Here is a 26486-nt window from a genome sequence, read left to right as displayed (position 1 = left end):
AATTTAACATAAAATTTGGTAACTGCTTGTTAAACGGGTGTTGTCACATTCCTTACACCCAATCAACTCTTGAACCAAAAATCTATTTTTTAGATCGTGTTTCTTTTTTAATTACGTGACCAATCACACCTCGTAAATAGTCCGATGACATTGGTTGCTTTATGTGGTGTGTAGAGAGAGTGGGAGGGGAAACTAATAAAAAAAAAATTGGAACAAGCCTTAAAAATATAAAAATAATATAATTTTCACCCCATTTAAAAATGTTGATTTGAACTTAACTAATTAAGTTAAAGCACAAATGGAAAGGGGAAGATAATGGTTCTATACAAGTACTGATAGTTATTTTTCATTGATACAAGGCGTTTTGAGTAGCAGCCAATTTCATATCATGGTAAAATTTACAGAGAAGGTACGTTGGCCCTAATAGATACCAGTAACCCCAACAGTGTAACATCATTTTTTGACATATACTTTTGTCAATGTAATTAAGAAAAGAAATGCAAGTGGCATGGAATTTTTGAAGCAAGAAAATTGTTGAATTTTTCATCAAATGGAAGCCAACATGAAAGAGTCTAAGAAACAATGCTACCCCCTAACAATAAGAAATAATGCATAAAACATGCACATTTCAACCAAAAGTAACCTAATCCCCAACCCTAAAACTTAAAACTCTCCCACACAATTAGGGCATGCCGTGCCTCTCTCTTTCATAAATTACCAACTATTTCAACTCCTCAATTTGAGACTCCATCCCCCAAAATTTCTCTCACTCTAAAACTTTTTTTGTTTCTCTCTCTAGAAAGAGAATAATTTTTTCTGATGGAGAAGAAAGGGGCAGTGAGGGAGGAGTCTTTCCTACAGCACCCAGTGCTCTTTCTGCTTGTTCTGGGCCTGGGCTTTGTGGTGATGGACCCATTTGAGATGGGCCCTGTTGGGGGCCATGATTTCAGGCCCGTTAAGCATGACATTGCACCTTACAGCCAGGTTATGGGCCGCTGGCCCAAGGACAATCAGAGCCGTTTGGGCCTTGGGAATTTGGAATTTGAAGATGAGGTTTTTGGGCCTGAGTCCTTAGAGTTTGATGCCTTGGGCCGTGGGCCTTACACTGGGCTTGCTGATGGCCGCATTGTTAGATGGATGGGGGAGAATGTTGGGTGGGAGACTTTTGCAATTGTCACAACAAATTGGTAAATTTTCTTTTGCCTTCAAAATCAAAATTTATGTTTAAAAATACCATTATTAGTTTGGGGTTAATTTTCATTTGATTTGGCAAAAAGTACAATAATAGCCTCAATGTGAATTTGTTTCCCTAAATTTTAAAGAGAATGTCAATAGGAACTGAATTGTTATCATCACTCACAAACGTGCTATTTATCTTACTTCGGTCGACCTCAATTATATATAACACATTCAATTTACTGAAGCCCTCCTTCGGCAAAGAAATGAACTTTGAAACACTCATCTTGTACTAGTTGTTAGACACTTCACACTCACCAATCAATTTAACGTAAGGAAAAACGTTCTCAAATCAGGTCAGAAAAGCTATGCGCTCAAGGAGTCGAGTCAACGACGGAAAAACAATGGAAGAAGGAGAAGAAGTGTGGAAGGCCACTTGGGGTAAGATTTGAGAAAGGGAGTGGGAATTTGTACATTGCTGATGCATATTATGGGCTGCTTGTGGTTGGCCCTCAAGGAGGAATTGCCACTCCCTTAGCCACTCATGTCCAAGGAACTCCCATTCTCTTTGCCAATGATCTTGACATCCATAACAATGGTTCTGTCTTTTTCACAGATACTAGCAAGAGATACAATAGAGTGTAAGTATATACATCGAATAATTACCGGGCGTTTTTTCCTCGAGTTTTGATCTAATCTCTCGTGTTTTTACTTTTTTTTAGTTTTGTTATTTTCACTAGTAGATCTTTAAATTAGCTAATGATAAACTTCTATAACATTACTGAAATTTAGATGATAAATTAAGCTACCTAAAATTTTTAAGAGATCGACAGAAATTTCAACTTTTTGTTTCTCAGATCCTTTAATTTTTATTTTAAGAACATTTTTCTTGAAATACTTATAATTATGCATTTGGATACTATTTTTAAAGTTGTTTTTAAGTTATAAATTTGTTTGGTTACGCTGGATTTAGAAGTAATTCTAGCAATCAAAAGTATTTTTTAAAGTAATTTTCAATCCATCACTTTAAAGTTATTTTTTTAATAATAGTCTCTCAATTATTTCTTTAAGAAAAAAAAAATCAATACAACTTTTGTACATGCTCTTTTATTTATTATTGAACATTGTAATTAAAAAAACACTTTTGGTCTTCTAACATCACTTTAAAAACTATACAAAACACACTCTAAATTAATAATTCTCCCAAACATGCTTTTAAAAAACATGATTTAAGGGAAAAAAAACCGCAGGCGCACACATTTTCTTCAAAAATCGTCTCAGACAAACACTAACTATCATGTCTTATAAACTTACTAGTGTATTACCACGTGCAATACACGTAAAATTTTTTTTTAATTATAAGGTAACTTAAATTTTATATAATTTCACGTAAAATATTTTAAGTATAATTATTTTTAAAAATAATTAAGATTAATTTTTATATATATTTATTATTATCGACAGCTAATTACTAATAATAAAATGTACTATTTATAATTAATTGTTAATGATATATTTTGTAAATAAATAAATTAAAAGTAAAGGAAAAAATTATATATTAATAAAAAAGTAAATAGGTATTTTAATATTTTTATTTTTAAATTATTTCAACCTAATATGGATCCTTTATTTTATTTTTTTAATATTTTGTTTGTTTATTAAATATTTGTTTAGAGCTGACATTTTGTTATATATGTTGAATTTTTTAACTAAATATAAATTATTTTATTGATTTAATTTTATATTATAATTAAAATTATTAAAGAAAAAATCTTCAAATTATATTATTAGAAAATAAAATGACCAAAAGTTTATATTCCACCTTTTAAGATTCTATATAAATTATTGTTTATAATTAATTTATTAATTAAACATTTTTTTATGTATTGACTTCTATGATTTTTTTTTTCAACGAGCTTGTAATTATCTATATTTTAAACAAATATTCTAAATAAAATTGCTCAAAAAAGAAACATTCCAAATAAAAAACACACTAATTAGAAAAATAACAATAGTAACAAAAAAAAATCCAAATACTTACTATACACTCATCTTTTAGAGTAAATATGTTCATTCTTGAAGATTGCTTGACATATACTATTATTCAACTTTGTAAAATTGTGGAATGGTAATGTCACAAAAGTATTCGAGATATGTAGATTCAACATATGCCTCCCTTGCAACTTGATGAATATGTCACAAATATCTCGAGACGTTTTCATGATTGAATCATCTTTGAGAGATGTTTGAAGTAACTAAGAATAAAAAAGTATTGAAACTTGTGAAAAACATGTAGAAGAAAGCCTATTTTTATAGTAGTAGAGGATAAAACGTTACAAAAGCCTTTCAAATTCTAAAACTCTTGAAATTCTAGTATGAATTTTAATTAAAGAAAAAATTAATTTTATGTTGTTGGAAAACTTTTTGCATTCTAACCTTTTATATTTCATGCATTTATAGTATGGATAATTAATAATTAATAGTTAATTTAATATTTGTAATAATATATTAATGGTATAATTTGTAATTTGTAAATTTAGTAAAGGTCAAAAGTGTCCAAAAATGTTTTTCCTACCTCCTACATTTTTAATATAGTATAGATATCATCTACCAATCTTAAATCTTAACGTTCACCCCTAGAAATGATATAAATTGACAAATATCATGGGACTAAACTATATATTTAGCAAACAATTAATTAAAACCTGTCTTTGATTATTTGTAGGGATCATTTCTTCATATTGTTGGAGGGAGAAGCTTCTGGTAGGCTTCTTAGGTATGATCCTCCAACAAAAACAACTCATGTTGTGTTGGATGGGTTGGCCTTCCCAAATGGGGTGCAGTTATCTAAAGACCATAGCTTCCTTCTTTTCACAGAAACCACTAATTGCAGGTATGTCCCGACGTTTATAATGTTGGAGTGTTTTCTTAGTACAACAAATGTGGGTATGGAAATCGAATTTTAACCATCGAACTCAAAGAAAAAAGTTGCATGTTTTACTGCTAAACTATTTTAACATTTGCTAATTGTACTTTTTTCACTGGTCAATGTTAAAACTAGTCGATGATGAACATACATGAGATGATAGTATGTTGTTGGCACAAATTTTAAGAATAAATTAAGCTACGTGAGAGAGGAAGTTTCTAATTCCTCGTCCAAATTGTCATGACAGTAGTAGAAAATAATTTCTATTTAGGCAACCTATATAATTTTCATTGCTAACAACTCACTAAAGATGTGCTTGACATGCCTTTTAAGAAGAAAAAAAGTGGTCTTTTAAGTAAAACACTCTTTTTAGAATTTCTAAATCCTTTTTCAAAAAGCGCCATCAACTAGTAAAAACATTTACTACAACTCTATGAAATTTTAACCAAACATCGCCAATCCTTAAAAAATATTTTGTCATCCATAGACAATACTTCGAAAGGCACATGAAACACAAACTAAATATCAACACTAACCGACATAAAGAGAGTATAACCGAATAATGCTAAAACTTAAGAGACTAAAACAAATGCTAACAACACGATGTTGTATTGTATATTCTCGTACTAACATCTTGGTGCAGATTAATGAAGCTATGGCTAGAAGGGGCGAGAAATGGGAAAGTAGAGCTCCTAGCGAATCTTCCAGGCTTTCCAGACAACGTAAGAAGAAACGAAAGAAATGAATATTGGGTAGCGATAGATTGTTGCAGAACTCGAGCTCAAGAGGTTCTAACCCACAATCCATGGATAAGAAGCATCTATTTCAGGTTGCCATTGAGAATGAGCTTCTTGGCTAGGCTAATGGGGATGAGAATGTACACTGTGATCTCTCTGATCAGTGAAAATGGAGAGATTTTAGAAGTTCTCGAGGATCAAAAGGGAGATGTTATGAAACTGATGAGTGAAGTTAGAGAAGTGAAGGGGAAGCTTTGGATTGGGACTGTGGCTCATAATCATATTGCCACTTTGACTTACCCTTTGCAAATCAACAACAGTAATTCAACTTAGATTATTAGTCCTTTGGTTTATTTTTCTTTCAAGTTTGGTGAAATGATTTGGAACCATTTGGCTTTGTTGTTGATATTTTGATGAACTAGTGATTTGGGATGCTTCTTTTGTGTGGTGTGTGCTGGTGTTGTAGTTGTAGATGGTTTGGTATTCTCATTCCTAACAAAAAAAAAAATTAACTCTTGATCTTCTTCTTAAAGTAAAATAGAAAAAGTAAGCGGCAAAATAAAGAAATAGAAAAAGTAAGCGGCAAAATAAAGAAATATGTGAAAGTAGTGTTAACAATCTTAATTTTAAAAAATATAAAACCAAAAACAAAATGGTCATCAAACAGGTTCTAAGAAATCGACTAAATCAACTAGGGCCCATCAAAAACATTGTTTTAAGATCATCTTTGTTCTCTCTATGACGCTTTAGGCTTGTTATCCAAGAACTTGTTCAGAAATACTGTAATGAAAGGAAGATAGGAGTTTGTCGCTAGGTATTTGACCAAATAGGATCATCCAGTTCCTATAGAACCTATCACTAAAATACCCTTAGAGGGGGATAGGGCTAAACGGAGCGAAAAGAGTTTTCCATGAGATGAGAAATGAAAACTATTAACCCCACACGAGGTTTGTGAATAAGTGATTGATAATAAACAAGGAATGTCCGTCTTTCTACTAAACAGGATGTATTGAACTCATAATTCATTAGATACTTTTCATGAATGTCAACTAAGTATTTTTTATAATAAAAAAGAGAATATCTACCGAATTGAACTGTTGTTCATTTCAATTTGAATTAGGAATTCAACAGACAATACAAGCAATTATTAACTATATATACATTTGATGGTATCTAATACCATTATGTATTACAAATTACTATAAAGTAGGAGGGTTTTAAATGCGAGATCTAAAAACATATCTCTCCGTGGCACCGATATGCTCAAGACTCTACGATATGTTATCGTAAGCAATCGTACACAGAAAAGAATAAGTTTTGCAAGAAAAACTCAAGTGTAACAAGATAAAAAAAATAAAAATAAAAACTATTTTGGCCATTCAAATAGTCACATATGCTTCTAATAGGATAACTACTAGGGTTGATTCATTCACTTTTGTTTCTACAATAGTCCAATATTCTTTAGATACAAAAATTTTCTATTAACATATGCTCAAATACTCATAAAAATCAGCAAAGCAACTCTCTACATAGCCACATTTTCGGTTCAGAACACGACTCTTCCAAAATCTTGAAGTTGGTCATATGGACAGCTTTCTTTTTCTTTTTTATTTGTGTGGTGAAGGCAACCAACCTAGTGTATTCTTTTTTAAAAGTTAACCTAATTACACATCTTTGGGATATTGGGAAATCCAATGAGGAAGCTTTTTTTCTTTTTCCTTCTAACAAATAAGTATAAGACTAGAAACTAACTTGGGGTGAATTGCAACTCATGTCCCTTCTACCGCAAAGTGAAAGGAATCTATCAGAGTGCAATAGCAAGGGACATTTCTGAGTCAAAGTTGATCCTTCATAAGCTTCTTTCAGAAATACTGTACTCCTCACACCTTTATTAGTAATGTAGAAGATCCCATGATGATTTAATAAGCATAGCAAAAGTTTTGATGGTAGAAGAAACTCTCGGTGAAACGCATCCAATTGTGTTGATGTCATTCTCTTTTCCGTCGTCATGCTCATAAACTCGTGAAGAACTGCGACCACTCTCTTTCTGGCCTTTGGATCAGAAGCATCAAATCTCCTCGCATTCAAGTAGGGTGAAGGAAACTCCATTTTCTGCCACCTTTCAAGATGCTCAAGATAACTCATGTTTGGCCTAAAGCCTGGAGGAAAACACATTTTGAATGCAAATGGACCAGCAAAGTTACCATCTTTTGAGATTCTAACTCTTTTTCCACACACACGAGATGCCATAGCTCCCGCTCCAACTTCAGCAAATCTTCCCTCTCGAGCGGTGATTGCGAGTGAAGAATCCCAATTTTCCAACTGGAGGTGGGCTTTACCATTAACTTCCTTCACTGAAAAGAATTCAGGGTACTTGGGAATTAATGAAGTTTTGAAGTCACAAGGCAAACCCAATTCAGAAGCAATGAATTCAATACTTTCAAGCGGTACTTGACAATCAACTGACAACATTAACAGCTTCCTCAAATTCTTTACTAAGACGGGTTCCATTGCACTCCTAACATTAGCTTCTTCACTAGCAATCTTTTCAGCTTTATTGGTTAGCCTAACATAAGGGGGGGTTCTACTACCTCCAGAATCGACGTAAAATATAGAAGGGTACTTCTCAATAACAGCCATGAAGTTCCATTTCTGCACAAATCCGACTTCTTTCTCCAAGTCCCGTAGAAGTACAAATTTGTGTTTTTGAGATTGAATAATGTTTATAAGCCTTAGTATAAGAGATGGCTTTTTCTGAAAGTCCATGACTTTGTCAAGTTCACCAACTCTGTAATATATTTTTCTCTTAGGTCTCATTCCACCACTAGATTTGTGCCTCACCAAGACCCATGTAGAAGCTAACTCCTTGTGATCGAGAACATGTATTCCCAAAATTGGGTTAAAGTTGAGGTATCGATTTAGGCCTAAGAACAAAGATTTTCCATGCATTTTAAACCCTAAACCCTGTAGGAACAAATTTTGAAACAGTGTGCGGGCAAACTTGAAAAGCCCCTCATCGGACCATCCTACATCAGATCCAGAGCTATAAACTCTTTCATCTTAGTTTGTAAAATGAAAACCTGATGAACCAAGAATGAGTTCGGGTAGGTGCAAAAGAATACCTGCAAAAAGAAGAGGAGAGGACAGACGAATTCGACGATCCGGCGCGAGAAGACGTCAGACGAGGGGAAGGCTAGGGTTTCTGAGCAACGACCATTATCGATTTTGAGGAGACAAAGACGCTGTAGTAGACGGAGCTTCAACACTCACAAAGACCGATCTGCCGTCATCTATGGCACTCCACCGGCCGCCAGTCTCCCACGGACGCTCCACTATTGTTGTCCATCCAAACTGAGGTTTTTCCCTTGAAGGGTAGGTTTTTAGTTCCTTTTTGGTTATGTCTTGAGAGAAAAAAAAATTAAAATTAAAATTTAAAAGTTAAAAAATTAAAAAGAATACTTTTGGCGGATGTGCATTGCTAAAGTAATAATTTAATCTCTGATATTTAGTTGACGACGATTTAGTATTATATTTTTAAATTGGTAACAGTTTAGGCCTTGAAAATAATTTAGTCCTTGTAATATATATATAGATGAACTAAAGAGAGACCAAATAGTTTTATAAATTAGAAAGATTAAATTATTATAGGATAAAATTTGACACTTAATTTTAATAAATTTTTTTACAAAGATTAAATTATTACAAATTTTAAACTACATAATTAAATTGTTACAAGTTAAAGTTGAGAGACTAAATTGTTACTTTAGAAAATTAATTTAGGATGAGACTAAATTATTACTTTAATAAAAATACAAGTTCCAAATATGTTTTTTTTTTTTAAATTAATTTAGCCACGCCTTGAGTACAAGGTGTGTTTTGGGTAATAATAAAAATGGTCTTAGGGATAATTAAGGACATTATTAGGGTATTGAGCATACTTTAGTAATTGAGCAAGTACTTACGAATACTTTGTATGGTTAGTTATTGTAGTTCCATTATCTTTTATATTAGCTCGCATAGTCATCAGCCAGTGCCTATAATTCAAATAAAATAAACTTAGTTTATAAAAGTCATTAAGATTAAACTCTCAAATTCTTCAACCAGCTAAAGCATTCAGGGTTAAGTTCCAAAACAACGAGATTGAGTTCAGTTGATACAATCCCAAATTGGGTACACGACCAAACTACAATCCATTATGCCTCTCTCTACAAGTATGATCAGGAAGTACAAACACGGTGCAACAAGTAGATTCAAATACTTCAAAATCAACAACAAATAAATGGTAACACCTAATTCTCAGATTTTCATACCGGCTGAGAGGATGGTAGATGATGTTAATGATCCCACGTTGAAAATAAAAGAAATTTAACAATGGTTTATAATAAACACGAGCTACTCCTCTCATTGCGAATTGGTTTTGAGATGAAATCCCATGAACATTAATAGATGAGAAAGGTTGTCCACACTGATAGACTGTTACTTGTAGAAATTATAAACTGCAGTGACATAGTAAGAAGAAGATGAAAATAAAATAACCTTTAAGAAGAATAGGAAAAAAAAAACATGTCTCGACGACATGAGGGAAAAATCCCCCAATGTCGATGTCGACACCTTAAGGGATTAAGACCTGTAAAATCAGTTGAAGATGATAAGATCTATTCCAACTTTCGACATTTTGAATCTTAATCCAAACATCCCTGAATTCAAGTATGGTAAAACAATATTTTAACGAGCAAAAAATATTGAGTAAACTCGTCTAAAGCACCTTCTTGCTCACCCAACCAAAGATCTAGTACCTGTACTTTACAGGGCGTGCAAACGAAAGCAAATTAATATAGAAAGTAAAAAAAAAAGAAAAAAAAGCTCGATAAATTCTGATCCCTATTCAAGCTACCGGGAAAATCTCGCCGGAGAAAGAAACCAAGATGCTCACAGATTCCAATATAACGTTGGAGAAGCAAGGGGAAACTCATAAATTAAGACTTACGGAAAAGCTGGACAGTGATGGCGTCGGGAAATTTGAGGGGCCTTCTGCTTCTGCCCTTGCAAAACTGCCCTAATCATTTGTTATTCTTTGATGCAATATCAGTGTGCACCATGAAAACAGAACAGGAAATTGGGGAAAACCAAGACAACTTCGAACGGGTTAAAGACTTGTAACATCAATTTTTAGTTTATATAGATTGTTATGACTATCGAAAAACAAACTTCCCCCAAATCTTCTCGAAATTGGAACCTCCACGTGAAAACCTCGATCACGACGGCGGTAAACTCCGAGGCGACGAACACGGCGAACGAAATCCAGAAGGAGATGAGATTGCAAAAAGAGGCGAAGATTTGAGACCGAAATTCTACAGAGAACTGAAGAAGGGTGGGGACTGGGGAGGTGTGTTCCTTCATTTTTCTTTCTTTTTTAAAGCCATAAACCGATCCAACTGAATCAATCCGATCTTAAACCGACCCGTATATGTATCTATGACCGTTTTTAATCTTAATACCAAAACGAGCCTAAGTGATATATATTTCCAACTAATAGACCGTGAATTCCAATTTCGTGAGTTGGTTTTGATTTGATTGGTTTATTTTTTGTTTTCTTTTTCTTTTTACCTTTAAAATTCTGTTTGATTTCGTAGGTTTTATTTTTTTTATTATTTTTTTGTCTTTTATGATTCTATTTTAATTTCACTTAATTTTATATTTAATATTGATAATTTAAATAAGTTCATCAAATTTAAATTTAAAACAAAAGTATCAAAATATTTAAAATTGATAATTTAAATAAGTCCGTAATGACGATAGAATGTTAAAACTTAAAATTATATTTATTTATACAAATTAATTATAAATTTATGATGGTACTTTCAATATAATTAATAATAAAATTTCAAAAGTTTTAGAATTATGATAGTTTTATAGTTTCACTTCTACGACTATATTAAAAACTCCATCTCTTTATTATTATTATCTTATAAAGAATTTGTTAATTTTCTGTATAGTGTTATTTCTTTATTGATCAGTAATAATAATATTTCTTTTATAAGTTGATATATACAATAATCTCAATTGCATAAATGTTTATCTGTTTAATAAAATTTATCGTAAATGTTAAGTCACTTTTGCAAATCTACATAAACAAATATTAAATACCTCAATTGAAAAATAAAATAATATGAAAACTTATGGATTAACCTCTTTTTACGTTCTTACCTCCAAAATTTTTTATTTTAAACTTTTATATATATAATCTTTTAATTATAAGAAATCAAGAATAAAAATTAGATTAAAACTACCAAAATTGTGTAATTTATATATATATTTTTTGAAAAAACGACAAAGATTAATTAAAACTACAAACTAAATTTTGTTATCTTCCTTCTATATAAATTTTTTTCCTGTCTATTATATATAATTTTTATTTCAATTTTGCAAAGTCTAAAGAAGTTGACAATTTGAAAATTGATTATCTAACTTACATTTTATCTTTAACTTCATATGTACTATTAATTTCAAGCCTATTATGAATATAATAGTATGTATATGAGAGACTATTATATATATAATAGTTAGTGGAAAAATCCCAATATTTTGTATACATTGCTTATTGAGCATATTTTTGAATTTCACATAACTTGTTTGAATCGAACAACTTAAAACATAACGTGCTAAAAGACTAGTATATAATAAGACCATTTTAAACTAAAATCATGAATTTTAATAACATAATAAAAAAATCTCAAAGTCAACCTATGTTAATCGACCATATCATCAATTAGAAGCGTTTTGGTATTGAATTTTCCAGAGCCAAGTTTTTTTTTCCACACATTTAAGTTGGAATCGAATTTTTGCATAAAATAAAAGACCCATAATTTTGTTTATTAACGGTCAATTTTAATTTTTTTATTTGTTTTTTTTATCAAAATTTTTTATTTGTTTATGTATGTACTTTCTTCTAATAAAAAATTATACAACCCTTTTTTTAAGTTAACGTGATTTTATTATTTATCAATTATCAATATTAAATAAATGATTCTAATAAATAGATTAACAACTAATAAAATAAAATTTCTTATTATTTTATTTTAATAATAATATTATTATTTTAATTTAAAATAATATTAGCATAATTTTGAGTGAATAGTATTCGTAATTAATTAGCTAGAAATAAGAATTATATATTTATTCCTATTCTAAATCACACAATTTTAGTTAATAGTCTATGATTAATAGTAAAAATATAAAATAAATAACACTTTCGATTGATTTATTAATTTTTAATTCCTATTATTGTAACAAACCCTTATTTTATCCCGTTGATCTTCTCCTTCTACAACACTGTGAAAAATTATCTGTTTTATTTTATTTATTTATTTATAGTTCGAGTTCCTTCTTGAACTTACTTTTTGACAAATTTCAGATTTTTTTTCTCTCTTTTAACGAACAAAATTTTCAGATTTTGATATAAGGGCATTCAACCCACCCCATTCCCGCCGGTTTCGGTTTCTGCGCTCTTTTTCTCCGGCGAGTCGCGGCGTTGATCGTAAAAACAATGCTCCTCCGCCTCTGTAAACTCTCCCTCCGCTAACCATGGACGCGATCCTCTCCTCCGCCGTCGAAGAAATCTGCTCACAAGGTCAAAACGGACTCACTTTCCGCAATCTATGCTCCAGGCTCCAGCCCTCTCTCTCAGATTCCGGCCTCGACCTCTCCAATGGCGTCAAGGCCGCCCTCTGGACCCAATTACTACGCGTGCCCTCCCTGCAATTCCAAGCCGACAAGGTGGCATACTCTGCTAAGGACCCCTCGGTTCAGTCCTTCGAAGATGCTGAAAGGTTGAATTTGAAGATCGTAGCTGAGGACCATTTGAGGGATAGCTTTGTAGGGCTCTACAATGTGCGATCAGCCGGTTCCAACATGTCCGCCCCTCAGCGACGTGTCCTTGAGCGCCTCGCGATTGCTAGGTTCGTTGTGATTACGCTTGTTTTTTGCCTCATTCTGTAGTCTGCATATGATTTTGTATTTTGATGAAATCGAGTTTGTTTATTTGTTTTGATGTGATGTTTTTCTGTTTACGTTTACTGAGTCTCACTGATGGATAAGTATGATTAAAGTTCATGGGCATGCTCATATATTAGGTGCAATTCGTACTTCTTGTCACCCATTTGATCTTTTTAGTATCAATCTCCTTGTTTTTGATGGGCCAAGTTATGCAATTTTGGAGATATATGTATTGTGATAATCTCTATATTTGTTATTTTCTTAAATGGGAGATGAAAATGAACTCGATAGTCATCAATGGTTTCAAAGATGGGCGTCCAAACTGAAATGTCAAATGTTTCTCTGCAAGTAAGACACATTCTGATTTAGTTGGATTATAAGACTACCACTATAATCTCATTTTGGTAGTCTGGATGGAGCCCTTGTATACCCTTGTTTTATTATTTTCCTTGGTTAACAGAAATCTTGTTTCTATGTCGAAAAAGAAAAAGAAAAAAAATATTTATTTTCAAATATTATAGTAACAATATATTATTTTCAAACAAATACTAATCTGATTAATACTCTAATTAGTAATTAGGTTGACATTTTATAGTAATTTAATTTAGTAAGTAATAAACGTTATGTTGTACTGTAATTAGCTAGGCAAAATAATATCTAATAGATCACTTGCAGAAAAGATGGAGTGACCCAAAACCAACTTGCTAAGGAATTTGGAATTGAAGGAAGAAACTTCTTTTATGTAGTGAAGAGCCTTGAGTGTCAAGGGTTAATTACAAGGCAATCTGCAGTTGTTCGAACTAAAGAAGCTTTACATACTGGGGAGTCGAGAAATATTCCAATCGTGAGTACTAATTTGATGTACTTGCACCGATATGCAAAGCATTTGGGCTGTCAACAGAAATTTGAGATTACTGTGGAAGAAAATAATTCTGAGCATCTTGAAGATCCGATGGAAAGTGCTGCTGTTGAAGATGGTTTGCCTGGAAAATGCGTTCAAGATGTGCTTGTGAAGGACTATTTGCCGAAAATGAAAGCTATCTGTGATAAACTTGAGGCAGCCAATGGAAAGGTGCACTTTCTGAATGTTTTGCAGATATGTCAGTGATTTAATTATGGTGAATAGATTTGGTGATGGATATCCCAGTTAAGCTTATTTGATAATCCTAATTGCATTATTCTTTTTGCTGCAGGTTCTTGTTGTTTCTGATATTAAGAAGGATCTTGGTTATACTGGATCTTCTTCAGGACATAAAGCTTGGAGAGAGGTTGAATTTATTTGCATTTTCTGCCTTAACGCTTTTAGCTACCAAATATTTGTTGTTAAATTATTTCTTATAGTTCCAATTTCTAAACTTTTTTGCTGCTCAAAATATGCTGCCAGGTCTGTAACAGATTGGAAAAGGTTCGCATAGTTGAGGTGTTTGAGGCTAAAGTAAACTATAAGGTAGTTTTGGTTTATTTCTTTTCGAGCACGTATTCATAATATTACAACATTTTCTATTTAATTCTTTCAACATAAACTTTTTTCATTTCTTCTTTAATTATCTGTGAAACAATGTATCATTTTTTTTATTGTTTTTTTTTAATCCTCCCTGCCAACTTTTGTACCGTTTTACCAATAAATACTATGTATGTTATCCATAAAGCACACTTTTGTGTGGGAATTATTTATGTTTTCTAGACAAGTGAAAAAATCTTTTATTTTTTCCACAAGAAAACACGATATTTGAGAAGTTCCATAAGAAATTACAATGAAACTCCCTTTTGGTGAATAATAAGCAGCCCAAAAGAAAATGCATAAATTAATCACACAAACCCAACAACCCCCAATGGGCAGCCCAGCTGTCAAAGGCTTGGGGTTTCTTGATCGTACTAGCTTTGAGATCTCAAATTCGAAGTCTTTGGTAGCTCAATACCAAAAACCCTTGTTATCTCCCGAGTTTGGGCCTTGGTGTGGGTGCGGGTGCCCCTGGGTGTAGGGGAGCAAAAGCCCCGACTCCCAATTATCAAACAAAAAAAAAATCACACAAACCCAATAGAAATTTGTACCAAAAAAAAACCCAACAGAAATTATTTCTTAAAAAAAGTACCCCAATATGATTAGATATCAAAAGATGAAAATTTGCTAAAGTCTCCGGGTAGAGCACACCATGAGGCCCAAAGTGTTCATTCAGATTAAAATATTTCATCCCACTGAGCTATTTTGCCTTTGAAAATTAATTGTCTCCTTGAGTTGTTTATTTCCTAGAATATATGAAATTTTGATGAAGAAAGAGACTTATTTGTGGGAGAAGTATCGGATATGTATTCACAGTCTTGGTTTGAAGAGGCTTAAAGGATGATGAATTGGAATGCTGTAATCTTATGCAAATGTTAGATAAAGTGGGACTTAATGGAAGAGCAGAAAAGTGCAAATTGAATTTAGAAAAAGATGGGAAATTTTCTGTTTAATCATTTGTAATTCACTCACATAGTCACATGAAAGTTCCTCTTTCTCTAAATCATTTTTCTGACATTGGAAAAAAAGTCATCTTTCTAGAAATAAAGAAAAAGAGGAACTTTCACGCGCATTCTGCCTCTAGCAAAGATTATGCCAGAAAGAGCCTATAGCAAAGATTGTGAAGCATGAGGACTCTAGCAACTCCACCCACTTAGTCGTTCCTATGGGTAACAAAAAGTTAGATGGTCTTCCTTTTAGAAGATTTTTCTTGGTCTTCCTCGCCGTTCCTCTTCCTCACCCACAACCTCTCCTTCTTCCAAAAAAAAACAAACACTCTATGCTGGCTGCCCTCATATTCCCTTTATTAAGTTCTTCGCTCAAGTTCGAATCCTCCTAGCTGTCTCCTCTGAAATTTCATTTAATCCTTCCAATCACCCACCACCCCAACCCATGTCTTCCACCTCTTACTCCAACAGCCTTCTTTAGTTTGTTTGATTGTGGTTCAGAGGCACTTCTTGTTTGACGACTAGCCACATGTTAAAGAGGCCCACCCAAATTCTAATACCCCCTGCTGGACCCCTAGCCCTTTCCATTCGAATAAAGCTAATATTAGTTGTGTGAATCAGGACCAAGCTAGACATCTATGCATTCAAGGCGGATGGTAAATTATGGGATCCTTTGTGCTTTCTTTAAAACAATGGTGCCCAAGCAAACATGACAAGCCATCCTACATGCCTTCTTGTGGCAGGTGGATACAAGTTAGAAACATTCCCCCTTCACCAATGGCATTTGGGCACCTTCATACAAATTGGAAATGCATGGGGTGGCTTCATGGATTGTGCCAAGAAGATGTTATTGAAACTTGACATCATGGGAGCTCCGATAAAAGTCAAGTTCAACCACTAGCTTCATCCTAGTAGAGGTTCTCCTAAAGGCCCACCCAAATGATTCTTTGAGTTTCAGCTTTATGGCCTTGATCTATGAAGCACAACATATGATCACAAAGTTTGCTAGAAGCCACGATTCTTTTTTACGAGATGCTGTAGTGGACTTTTTCAGTTCGTTGCCCTAGGATCCAAACCCGACTCTACCTTCGTTTCAATCCCTTAGTACACCATTTAATGCACCTCAAACAATTCAATTCTGATCCCTCTCTTCCTCCCTTCGGATTCTACTTTGGTAAAAGCTTTAGAATTGGCCTGTTCTTTGTTTGTTCTTAGCCTCATTGAAAGAATTATATCTTGGTTCATTAAGAATGGAAATTAGCAGTTGTCGTATTGATGGTTCCTTTTTCTGTATTTGGTTTGAATATGACATGTTCATGGTAGAGGATGTGGAAAGGACGGTTCAGGTGCCTCTATACTCTTCGCAATTCTTATGGTTCGAAGGTCATATGAAGGAAGTTACTCAATAACCGATTCATGCTTCATTATTCTTTCAGCTGCTTGATGATCTGGGATAGTGTCGAGTACAAAAATTTAGAATCAAAGGTCTTTGGTTTCTGGAACGGGTTGTATGGCCTTCCACTGGAGGTCGTAAGAGTGCTCTAGTACCTGCTGGTGCTAAAAAGGATGGATTGCAGGTATTCTGGAAGATGCTGAAAACGTTCCCAGTCATGTTATCAGAAGCTCAAGAGCTAAAGATGGTAAGGAATGTTAGCTATATTGATGGTAAGACTGCAACCGTAGCAGGAAAGTAAAAAAATCTGGGAACCATCAAAAGAGTACCAAAAATGCCCCAAAGTATTGAAAGAACTTATGCTGACGTTGTAGCTGGAAAGGAAAAGAATGTACCTGCTAGGCCTTTAGGTGTAATTTGTAAAATTGCAGAGGAGTCAAGGATGATTAAAACAACAAATGTTCATACCTATTGGGTTAAAAAAGAAACAGAGGTTCTGGGTTTGGATTGGAATCGCCTAATGGTAATATCAAAGGGATGTGCACGTGTTGATTGGAATGAGATTACCAAGGTTTTAAAAGAAAAGTTCTTGCTTGACTGCATGATAAATCTTATAATGATTGATTAGGGACTTTTGAGATTTACAAATGAGAAGATACTGAAGCTTTGTGAGCTTTATGGCAAGTGGAGGAAGATAGGGAATTTTCATCCGAAATTAGAAAGGTGGAATCCTCACCTCACCTGCGTAATAGAAGTGAATTCATTCATGGGTATGGTGGTTGGATAACCATTAAGGACCTACCTTTGTATTATTGGTCTCGTGCAACTTTTGAAGCTATTGGAAGACATTTTGGTGGTTTGCTGGAAATTTCTTCAAAGACACTTAACATGTTGGATGCCTCAGAAGCCTTCATTAAAGTTAAACCTAAATATTGTGGTTTAATTCCAACCACAGTGACAATCGTTGATGAAAAATATGGGTCCTTTGAGATTAGGGCTTCAGCCAATTGTCTTCCATCTTCAGTTGATTCATATGTTTCAAACCTGGATTACAAGACACTATCAAACCCTTTGGATGTTGAAAGGTTTCGCAGAATTTCGGAAGATGAACAGTCAGATCTTATAAGGAATAATTTGGAAGCTGAAAAGTTGCAGGATGTTGAAGAAAATTTAATTATGGGAATTCAAAAGGACGCTTCAGAAGGAAACCCTAATCCGCCAACTCGAATTGAGGATTCAACAAAAATAGGGGTGATTAATGAAGAAAGAGACTCAATCGTGGAAGAGCAAGGATCTCCCTTAGTTCACGCAGTTCATTCACTGGGGAAATAAGATCTCCATTCAAGGAGCGTGGTTTTGAGGAGGTAATAACGGGGATCCTATTGTATGAGCAGGCGGAAGATGAACCGATTTTTATGACAGCTGATAGGGTGAATTTACGTCGCCCTAACTTTGATGCAGAGATGTTGCCAAAAAGGAAATTTATTCCAGCCTTGCCCTTTCACTATACGAGGAGAAAATTCTCTGCAAAACTAAGAAAGGGCTTTGATTCTCTAAATTCTGTTGGGCTAGCCCCTTTAAATCTAAATCTGGAAGATGCTTTTAATGAGGAAAGAGAACAAAATCAATCAGGGGAATTTGATTTGAAAAATAAATCTATTCCTCCCGGAGTCAAGGATCTGATTACTTTTAATATCGATAAGTCTTTTTCCCTTGAAAAAATTAAAGATGGTCAGGCCACGAATAAAGAGGTTCTGGGGGCTACATCTCTTACATCGGGCTGTATTAACTCCACAAATATGCAGTCGAAAAACCAAGAAGAAGACTGTTCTGATATTGAGGATGACTTTAATGGAAGTATTAGCAACCCAGATTACTCTTATCATGAATTGGAAGATAAAGAGATGAGTAACTTCGACTATTCTAATTATTCGTTTGGAAAAGATCTTAATAATCTCTGCGATATCACTGAGAAAGTTATAGTTGCTTCCCCTGTAGAATTGATCAATAAGTCTAATCTAGTGGAATCTAAAGAGAAACAATTCGAAGCTTCTTATAGTGTGCATATCCCCCTTATTTTGCAGCTGTAGGGATCTCTTTGTCCCCTATTAAAACAATAGCATGAAAATAATCTCATGGAACGTTCGTGGCCTTAACAATTACAAGAAGAGACTCAAAGTCAAGAAGACTATTATGAAATACAATCCAGATGTGGTTCTACTGCAGGAAACCAAGCTTCAACAAGTTGACCAGGATATTATTAAATCCCTTTGGAGCTCTAAAGATGTATGCTGGGCGTGTTTGAACTTGGAAGGTAGATCAGGAGGCATCTTATCTTTATGGGATGAAAGTAGAATCAAGTAACTGAAGTTTTGGAAGGCATTTGCTTAGTAACTATAACAGTATCCTTTTCCCACTTGAATAATGTGGTGATAAAAAATGTTTATGGTCCATCAAACAATAGAGGCAGAAAACGACTGTGGTCCGAACTCAGGGATATCGCAGGCTTCAGTGAGAAATTATGGTGTTTGGGAGGTGACTTTAATGTCACAAGATGGTCTTCTGACAGATCTTCGGGAGGTCGTATTACCAGAAGCATGAAGAAATTTAACCGTATCATTGAAGAGTTAGACCTATTGGAGGTTCCTTTATCAAATGGTAAGTTCACATGGTCAAGAATGGGAGACGATTCTACACACTCACTTTTGGACAACTTTTTTCTTTCCAGAGAATGGGATAATTTGTTTAACACCTCACCCGGTAAGTAGAGGTGAGAGAATAACATCAGATCATTTTCCTATTATCCTAGACGCAGGGGATTATAATTGGGGTCCTTCCCCATTTCGCTTCTTTAACTCTTGGCTTGAGAATAAAGAGTGTGTTCGCATAATTGAATCCAAACTCTTGGAGGATCGTTCTTATGGGTGGACTGGTTTTGTGATATCGTCAAAGCTAAGAAATCTTAAAGCTGTGCTAAAACAGTGGAATGTTCAAAATGAAAAGATGCAGAAAGAAAAAGAGGAGAAAATTGTGTCAGAAATTAATCTTATTTATACTAAGGATGAGATGCTTGGTCTCTCTCTAGCAGAGGTCGAAAATAGGTGTGTATTGAAACATAAATTGCTGTGCTTGTATCTGTCCGAAGAATAAGTTATGTTGCAAAAGTGTAAGCTTCATTCGCTTAAAGGGGCAGACGAAAATAGCAAATTTTTTCATAGATACTTGGCTGCCCGTAAAATAAAAGTGCTGATTTGTGAATTGAAAGATGAATCGAACGGTTCATTGGTAAATCAAAGGGAAATTGAAGCTGAAATCATCAGGTTTTTCGAGTCTCTATACAGCAGTGAGGGAATCCAACGATTCTCCTTGAAGGGTATTAAATGGAGACCAATTTCTAGCCAAAACAGTAGCTGGTTAGAAAGGTCTTTTGAAGAAACAGAGATATCGAGTGCTATTAAGAATCTTGGGAGAAATAAGGCTCCGGGGTCGGATGGTTACACGATTGAGTTCTTCATCCGTTTTTGGCAGAGGTGGAAAGGAGATTTTGTGAGATTCTTCACGGAATTTCATACGAGTGGCCTAATTAATGCTTGCCTTAAGGACAATTTTATTTGTCTGATTCCTAGGAAGGAAAATGTGGAGAAAATCAAGGATTTCAGACCCATTAGTCTCACTCCTACATACAAAAGCCTAGCCAAAGTCCTTACAGAGAGACTAAGGCATGTTATACCCAACATTATCTCCTTAAATCAAAGTGGTTTCATTGAAGGAAGACAAATTTTGGATCCAGTGTTAATTGCAAATGAATTCGTAGACTTCTATAGAACTCAGAAGAAAAGTGGCTGGATTCTCAAGCTTGACATTGAAAAAGCCTTTGATAGGATGTCCTTGTTGTTGTTCTTAATATGAAAGGATTTGGAAGTAGGTGGATTAAGTGGATAAATGGATGTATCAGAGGCAATAAATTTTCAGTATTTATTAATATTTAATAGGAGGCCGAGAGGGAGAATACAAGCCTCTCATGGACTTAGGCAAGGTGACCTTCTTTCAACTTTTTTTTTTTTTTTTTTTAATTAGTGATGTGTTAAGTGGCCTGTTGGAAAACGATTGTGAAAAGGGCATTTTTTTGAAGGATTTACACTGGGAAGGGCTGAGGTGCAACTGCATGTCTCCCATTTGTAGTTTGCAGATGCCACTTTGCTTTTTTGCAAAAATGACGATGTGATGTTAGAAGCTCTCTTTGATACTATTAAAGCCTTTGGGTGGCTTTCGGGTTTGAAGGTGAATTGGGATAAATCTTCATTGAGCGGGGTCAATATTGACTCCCAAAAGGATGCATTGACGGCCAAAAAGTTCAATTGCAAACCTGAATCTCTTCCTATTTTATATCTTGGGCTGCCTTCGGGAGAACCCGAAATCTGCAGATTTTTGGAATCCTATTATGGAAAAAACTATGTAGAAGCTCGCAAGGTGGAAGAGATGCCAACTTTCAAGAGGTGGTAGATTAACTCTTTGTACATCAGTACTTGGAAGCATTACTTTGTATTATATTTCTTTATTCCAAATGCCGACAATGGTATGTAAGAAACTGGAAAAGTGTATAAGGAACTTTTCCTGGGGTGATAATCTGAAAAGTTCTGTGAATCATCTTGTTAGATGGGATACTGCATCTCTATACCAAGAAGATGGTGGATTGGGTATTGGCAACCTTACTCAAAGGAATGCATTGCTAGCTAAATGGGGATGGTAAACATGTTCTATTTTGGCATCATCTATGGTTAGAGCAATCCTTAAAGATCAGTTTACTGCCTTGTTTCGGGTTGTTTCTTTCCCCTCTACTTCAGTTCATGAGGCTTGGGATCTGGTTTCTTCTTCTTGGAGAACTGAAACTAGAAGAAATCTTAAAGATGAAGAATTTGACGAGTACTTGATGCTCTTGTCAGATATGAATTCAGTTTTTTTTGCAAGAGGATGAAGATCAGTTGGTGTGGAGCTTAGAACCTTCAGGGTCTTTTTCGGTTGCTTCCTTATGCAAGCCTAAAAAGACTTCTTCCTTGATGTCAGACGATCAATGCTTTAGGTTGTGGAAGACGGGCAGTCAAAAAAGGGTTAACATCCTTTCTTGGATTCTTATTAATGGCAAGGTCAATACGGCAGAAATTCTTCAAAAGAACTCCCCAAATATGCACTTGCAACCATCCATTTGTGTACCGTGCATGGCAGCTTGCGAATTTCAGATGCACGCCTTCTTTTCTTGTCCATATGCAGCAGATTGTTGGCTTCCCTTGCTCCATTTGTTCAATATTTCTTGGGTGTTGGATTTGGAAGTGTCGAAGATTGTAAATCAGATGCTTTTCGGTCCATCCTTATCTTCTAAAGCGAGCCTCCTTTGGGCAAACCGGGTCAAAGCTATCATCTCAGAGCTTTGGTTTGAGAGAAACCAAAGGATTTTTGAGGAAAAAAGGTGGTCCTTGGTGGAGTGTTTCAATATGGCTAAATTCAAAGTGTCTCAATGGTGTGCTCTATCCAATCTTTTGTTAATTACTCCCCTAATATCATATATGCTAATTGGGGGCTTTCCTTTTCCTACAAAATGTCGTTTGTTTCTTATATTTTTGGTATTCTAGATTGTTTCTTTTTAATTTTTGCTATGTTTTTTCACTCCTTTGGGAGTTTATATCATTGAACGTTTTAGGTTCCTTTTCATTTAATCAATGAAAAGTTTGTTTCTTGTTAAAAAAAAAAAACAATTCAATTCCGACCAAACTCATGAGCCAATTAATATCCTCTCTTCTGTCTATCCCTTCTCACAACCTCTCTTCACCTCCTCCTTTTGCAAGCCCGTCCCCAAAATCCTTCTCCTGTGGTTTCTCAGTCCTTGACCCCTTTCACCTTTAATGTTGTTGCTACAGTTGGCCCCCTTTTGCAAGCCCGTCCCCAAAATCCTTCTCATGTGGTTTGTAAGTCCTTGACCCCTTTCACCTTTAATGCTGTTGCTACAGTTGGCCCCCTCATGGTCGCCTCAGTTAATACCATTCTTAAACAAGGCACCAAGCTTCCTCCTTAAGATACAACCACCATGGCGACCTCAAACCCCCCTCCAATACCTGCCCGATTCACAGTTCTCCCACTCCAAGGACAATAAAGTTCTTACACTTTGTAGTGCTGGAGACAGAGAGCTGGTTGAACTGGGTCTAAGAGGATGTTTGCAGTTCTGCCTTTTCCATAAAGTGGCAAGCCATCCAGAACTTGATCCTTTTGAAAGTCTCTTGTTTTTTAATCTTCACATCCCCAAAAATATTGTGATTTCACTCCTTTAAACTAACCTTGAGGGAGGCTAACTTCCTCATAAAGCAAAAGCCTTCCCACTTACCAACTGTGCTTTTTATGGGTTCTTTGGAATGGAAGTAAATAAAAGAATTTTCCTTGGTGAAGGAATACTCTCTTTTTGGTGGATCATTTAAATTTTTGTGACCGTTACTCTTTTACTCTTATCATCTCTCTCTCTCTCTATATATATATATTATATTTGTAATTATAGCCATACTGTTATCGGTACTTGTCGGGCCAAGGTTCTCCCCCTTTTGTTAATTTTGTTCCAGTAAAGAAATTGTTTCTTGGAAAAAAGTTTTTTTTTTTTTTTAAACAAGAAACAACTCTTCATTGATAAATGAAAAAAAAAATCTCAAGATACACACCCCCCAAAGGAGCAAAAGAAAAAGAAAAAAGGAAAAAGGAAAGGACAAGCTCAACGAGGAGCAATACAATCAAATTGAATAAGAATGAACATTAAGGAAACTAAAATCACCAACAAAAGGCCCAAGAACAGCTAAATCGAAACTCGGGACACCAAACAAATGTGGCCGACCAAATGAAGCTCCAATCCCTACTTGGATGAAGAAGGATATGGAGAAACAAAATCCTCGAGAACATCCTCAAGCTCCTTTATGTAGTCTTTCAACAATAGAATTGGTGTAATACCAAATATGAAAATTCATTAATCTTTCAATGAATTAATAACAAGGGAGAAGGGTGCCTTTTGTAAGGCTGAGAACCCGAGAGAAGGCTTGGAGTTAGCTTGAACTAATTAACTGAAAGATTTACCTACTTAACTAACTAACAAAAGGCTAACAACTTAAAACTATACAATGAAAACAGAAAATAGAGAATAGTCAACCGAATAATACATCTTCAATCTGCTGCCACTTGTTTTTCCAGACTTGAAAACTATATACAGTGGAACCTCACGTTCCATTAATTCTTACTCGTATTTTCTTTTCCTTCGTGGACATCATGCCTTTATTGTCATTTTATTTTAAATGTTACTCTTCCTCATTTTGACAGTCTGATAGTTGTCTACGTCTACTGAAGAAGTTTTCTCCAAAGTGTTTTGAGACGAGTAATTTTGGGAGAGATGATAGTTCTGGTTACAAACATCATATGAAATTTGGGAGGAAATATCAAGTAACTGATCAACTCGTTGAGCTTGCTATAGAGCATCAAATCTACGATATGATCGAGGCTTCTGGATTTGAAGGCATGACATTGATGGAGGTATGTTATTTACTTCTCATTGATCTGCTAAACTGTAATGGCTAGAATACCTATATATATAGGTGACAATGTTAAATTATTTATTTTGTTTCTTCTTTTGCTTTTTGTAGTAGATAAGGTTTTTTTCCTTCATTATTGACATCAAGTTATACTTTTTATGAAATAAAGAACTTTGTTGCCTTTCAGCCACTAACCTCGTAATTTCCTGTGGTGTGCAGGTTTGCAAGAGGCTTGGAATTGATCACAAAAAAAACTATAGTCGGCTCATCAATATGTTCACCAGATTTGGAATGCATCTTCAAGCTGAAACTCACAACAAATGCAATCTTTATCGAGTTTGGACACGTGGGAATTTCAAGCCTGAATATAATAATCAAAATTTTCATAAATCACAAGATGCAAAGAATAAAATTGAAAATTGTAGTAATCATATTGTCAATGTAAATAAGAGGTTAGCTCAAACGACTTCTCTAGATGGCTGTACAAATTCTGAAGATACAAATTTGGACATCGCTAGTGCTACGTGCAGAACAACTGATGATGGAAAAATGAATAGAGAAATTAGTGATAAGTCACATGGCGATAGTGAGGCTAACGTTGGGGTTATCGGTTTGCCACAAGAGTCAGTTTTTCAGCCAGAATGCTCCATTCCTGATGTAAACCTCAGTTCAGTGAACACAGTTGTTGAAACAAACTCTGGATCAACAAAATCTCCAACTGCGCTGTTAAGGCCATCAGTTTCTGCATCATATCAGAAGTATCCGTGTTTACCTCTTACTGTGGATAGTGCTCGGAGGGAGCAGAGAATACTTGAACGCCTACAGGTTTACTAAACAATATACTTATTAATTTGCATTGCTTATTGTTCTAAAACTGTAACTAGAGTTACAATCTTACATATTTTGTAAGTTCAATTGTGTCCAAGATAATTTTCCATATATCTTTTACAAAATGGTTTTACTGTGCTTACGCTATCTAAAACAGTATTCCCATATTTTTCCCTGTAGGATGAGAAGTTTATTTTGAAAGGTGAGCTTCATAGGTGGATTATTGATCATGAGACGGATAAAAGCACAACTACAGATAGAAGAACCATTGTCCGAAGTATAAACAAACTGCAACAGGAAGGGCACTGTAAATGCATAGACATCAATGTCCCTGTTGTCACAAATTGTGGTCGTACTCGTGTCACCCAGGTGATTCTGCATCCATCTGTTGAGACTTTATCACCTCAACTTCTAGGTGAAATTCATGATAAATTGAGGTCATTTGAAGCCCAAAGTCGTGGTCATGGCTCGAAAAAGGCGAAGAAGAATGCATTGCTTCCTGTATTAGAAGGTATCCAGAGGACTCAGTACTATATGTATTCTGACATTGCAGCGGTACGATCAGAAGCCATGCGTGCAAATGGATTTGTACTGGCAAAAATGATCCGTGCAAAGCTGCTGCATAGCTTCTTGTGGGATTACCTGAATTGTTCAGGTGGTTCTGATGGTACTTCCTCATCTGAAATATTTGTCCATGATCTGAAAAATCCTCACACTAGCTGCAAACCGTTTTTATTGGAAGATGCAATTAAGTCTATCCCAATTGAGCTTTTCCTACAAGTTGTTGGGTCTACTAAAAAATTTGATGATATGTTAGAGAAATGTAAGAGGGGTTTGTCACTTGCTGACCTTGCTCCAGAGGAGTACAAGCATCTGATGGATGCTAATGCTACCGGAAGACTCTCGCTGGTTATTGATATTTTACGGCGTTTGAAGGTAATTTCATGGTGACTTGCTAATATAAGAGTTTATGAGTTCGACGAGTAATTGATGAATTCTTGCGCTTTAAAATTCCAAGGGAGCTGAAAATGACCAACAAAAAAAAAAAGGAAATACTAAGTTTCAATAATTTGATATGAATGACCCTTAGGGTAATTAGGGATATTATTAGGGTATCGAGGGTACCTTAGTAATTAGATAGGGAAGTTGTTAGGGTGTGTTGTTATAAATAGAGTGAGGGTGTAAGAATGAAGGTATCCAATTAGTGAGTACGATTTTGACTTGAGTGATATCTCAAGAGGGGAGGGTCCAAGTACCTCTAATACTTGGTAGCTATTGTAGTTCGTTTATCTTTTATCCTTTAATATATTTGGAGGTTCTAACATAATCCTTGTTCATAGACGTAGTAAAGTTCATTGTTTTGCCACATTCAATCTGTTTTTATTTTTATTTTTTTAAAGAAACAAATATTTCACTGATGATATACAAAA

General features: G+C 34.7%; 3 protein-coding genes across 6 annotated transcripts in view; 2 read left to right on the top strand and 1 right to left on the bottom strand.

The window, feature by feature from the left end:
- Positions 1 to 804: 804 nt before the first annotated feature.
- Positions 805 to 6093, top strand: LAP3 (Calcium-dependent phosphotriesterase superfamily protein). Its single transcript, XM_022282468.2, has 4 exons — positions 805 to 1187; positions 1533 to 1817; positions 3902 to 4069; positions 4746 to 6093. The coding sequence occupies exons 1-4, from the start codon at positions 820 to 822 to the stop codon at positions 5170 to 5172; spliced, it is 1248 nt and encodes a 415-aa protein (XP_022138160.1). The 5' UTR covers positions 805 to 819; the 3' UTR covers positions 5173 to 6093.
- Positions 6094 to 6242: 149 nt separating this feature from the next.
- LOC111009389 (Ubiquitin carboxyl-terminal hydrolase family protein) lies at positions 6243 to 10259 on the bottom strand. 3 transcript variants are annotated; one of them, XM_022282457.2, is made up of 4 exons: positions 9827 to 10248; positions 8802 to 8873; positions 7962 to 8240; positions 6243 to 7865 (listed from the first exon to the last, which is right to left on the bottom strand). In XM_022282457.2, exon 4 carries the CDS (start codon positions 7786 to 7788, stop codon positions 6580 to 6582), a length of 1209 nt encoding a protein of 402 aa, XP_022138149.1. In that variant the 5' UTR covers positions 7789 to 7865; positions 7962 to 8240; positions 8802 to 8873; positions 9827 to 10248; the 3' UTR covers positions 6243 to 6579. The 3 variants fall into 3 exon arrangements, with proteins under 3 accessions (XP_022138149.1, XP_087980589.1, XP_087980590.1); XM_088124464.1 differs by having other exon boundaries at positions 6819 to 6958; positions 7044 to 8240; positions 9827 to 10259; XM_088124463.1 differs by having other exon boundaries at positions 6243 to 8240.
- Positions 10260 to 12251: 1992 nt separating this feature from the next.
- Positions 12252 to 26486, top strand: part of LOC111009503 (B-block binding subunit of TFIIIC) — a 32839-nt gene continuing 18604 nt past the window's right edge. For both annotated transcript variants that reach the window (XM_022282599.2, XM_088123729.1), the window contains exons 1-7: positions 12252 to 12797; positions 13510 to 13906; positions 14028 to 14102; positions 14219 to 14281; positions 24020 to 24229; positions 24448 to 25053; positions 25237 to 25992. In XM_022282599.2, the coding sequence (XP_022138291.1) occupies positions 12424 to 12797; positions 13510 to 13906; positions 14028 to 14102; positions 14219 to 14281; positions 24020 to 24229; positions 24448 to 25053; positions 25237 to 25992 (2481 nt within the window). In that variant the 5' untranslated portion in view covers positions 12252 to 12423. The remainder of the gene's footprint in view (positions 12798 to 13509; positions 13907 to 14027; positions 14103 to 14218; positions 14282 to 24019; positions 24230 to 24447; positions 25054 to 25236; positions 25993 to 26486) is intronic.

Source organism: Momordica charantia (assembly GCF_013281855.1).
Source record: "Momordica charantia cultivar OHB3-1 chromosome 5 unlocalized genomic scaffold, Mcharantia_2.0 BLBB01000005.1, whole genome shotgun sequence".
NCBI classification, from domain to species: Eukaryota; Viridiplantae; Streptophyta; class Magnoliopsida; order Cucurbitales; family Cucurbitaceae; genus Momordica; species Momordica charantia.
The sequence above is the reverse complement of the archived record's forward strand: the minus strand, read 5'-3'. Positions and strand labels throughout refer to the sequence as shown.

What these genes read in the sequence shown, in the direction of transcription:
- LAP3 (XM_022282468.2), top strand. Translation starts at nt 820, where the DNA reads ATGGAGAAGAAAGGGGCAGTGAGGGAGGAGTCTTTCCTACAGCACCCA. An exon ending in GCAATTGTCACAACAAATTG is followed by an intron (nt 1,188 to 1,532) that starts GTAAATTTTCTT and finishes TTCTCAAATCAG; the next exon opens with GTCAGAAAAGCTATGCGCTC. An exon ending in ACAGAAACCACTAATTGCAG is followed by an intron (nt 4,070 to 4,745) that starts GTATGTCCCGAC and finishes ATCTTGGTGCAG; the next exon opens with ATTAATGAAGCTATGGCTAG.
- LOC111009389 (XM_088124463.1), bottom strand. Translation starts at nt 7,788, where the DNA reads ATGCATGGAAAATCTTTGTTCTTAGGCCTAAATCGATACCTCAACTTT.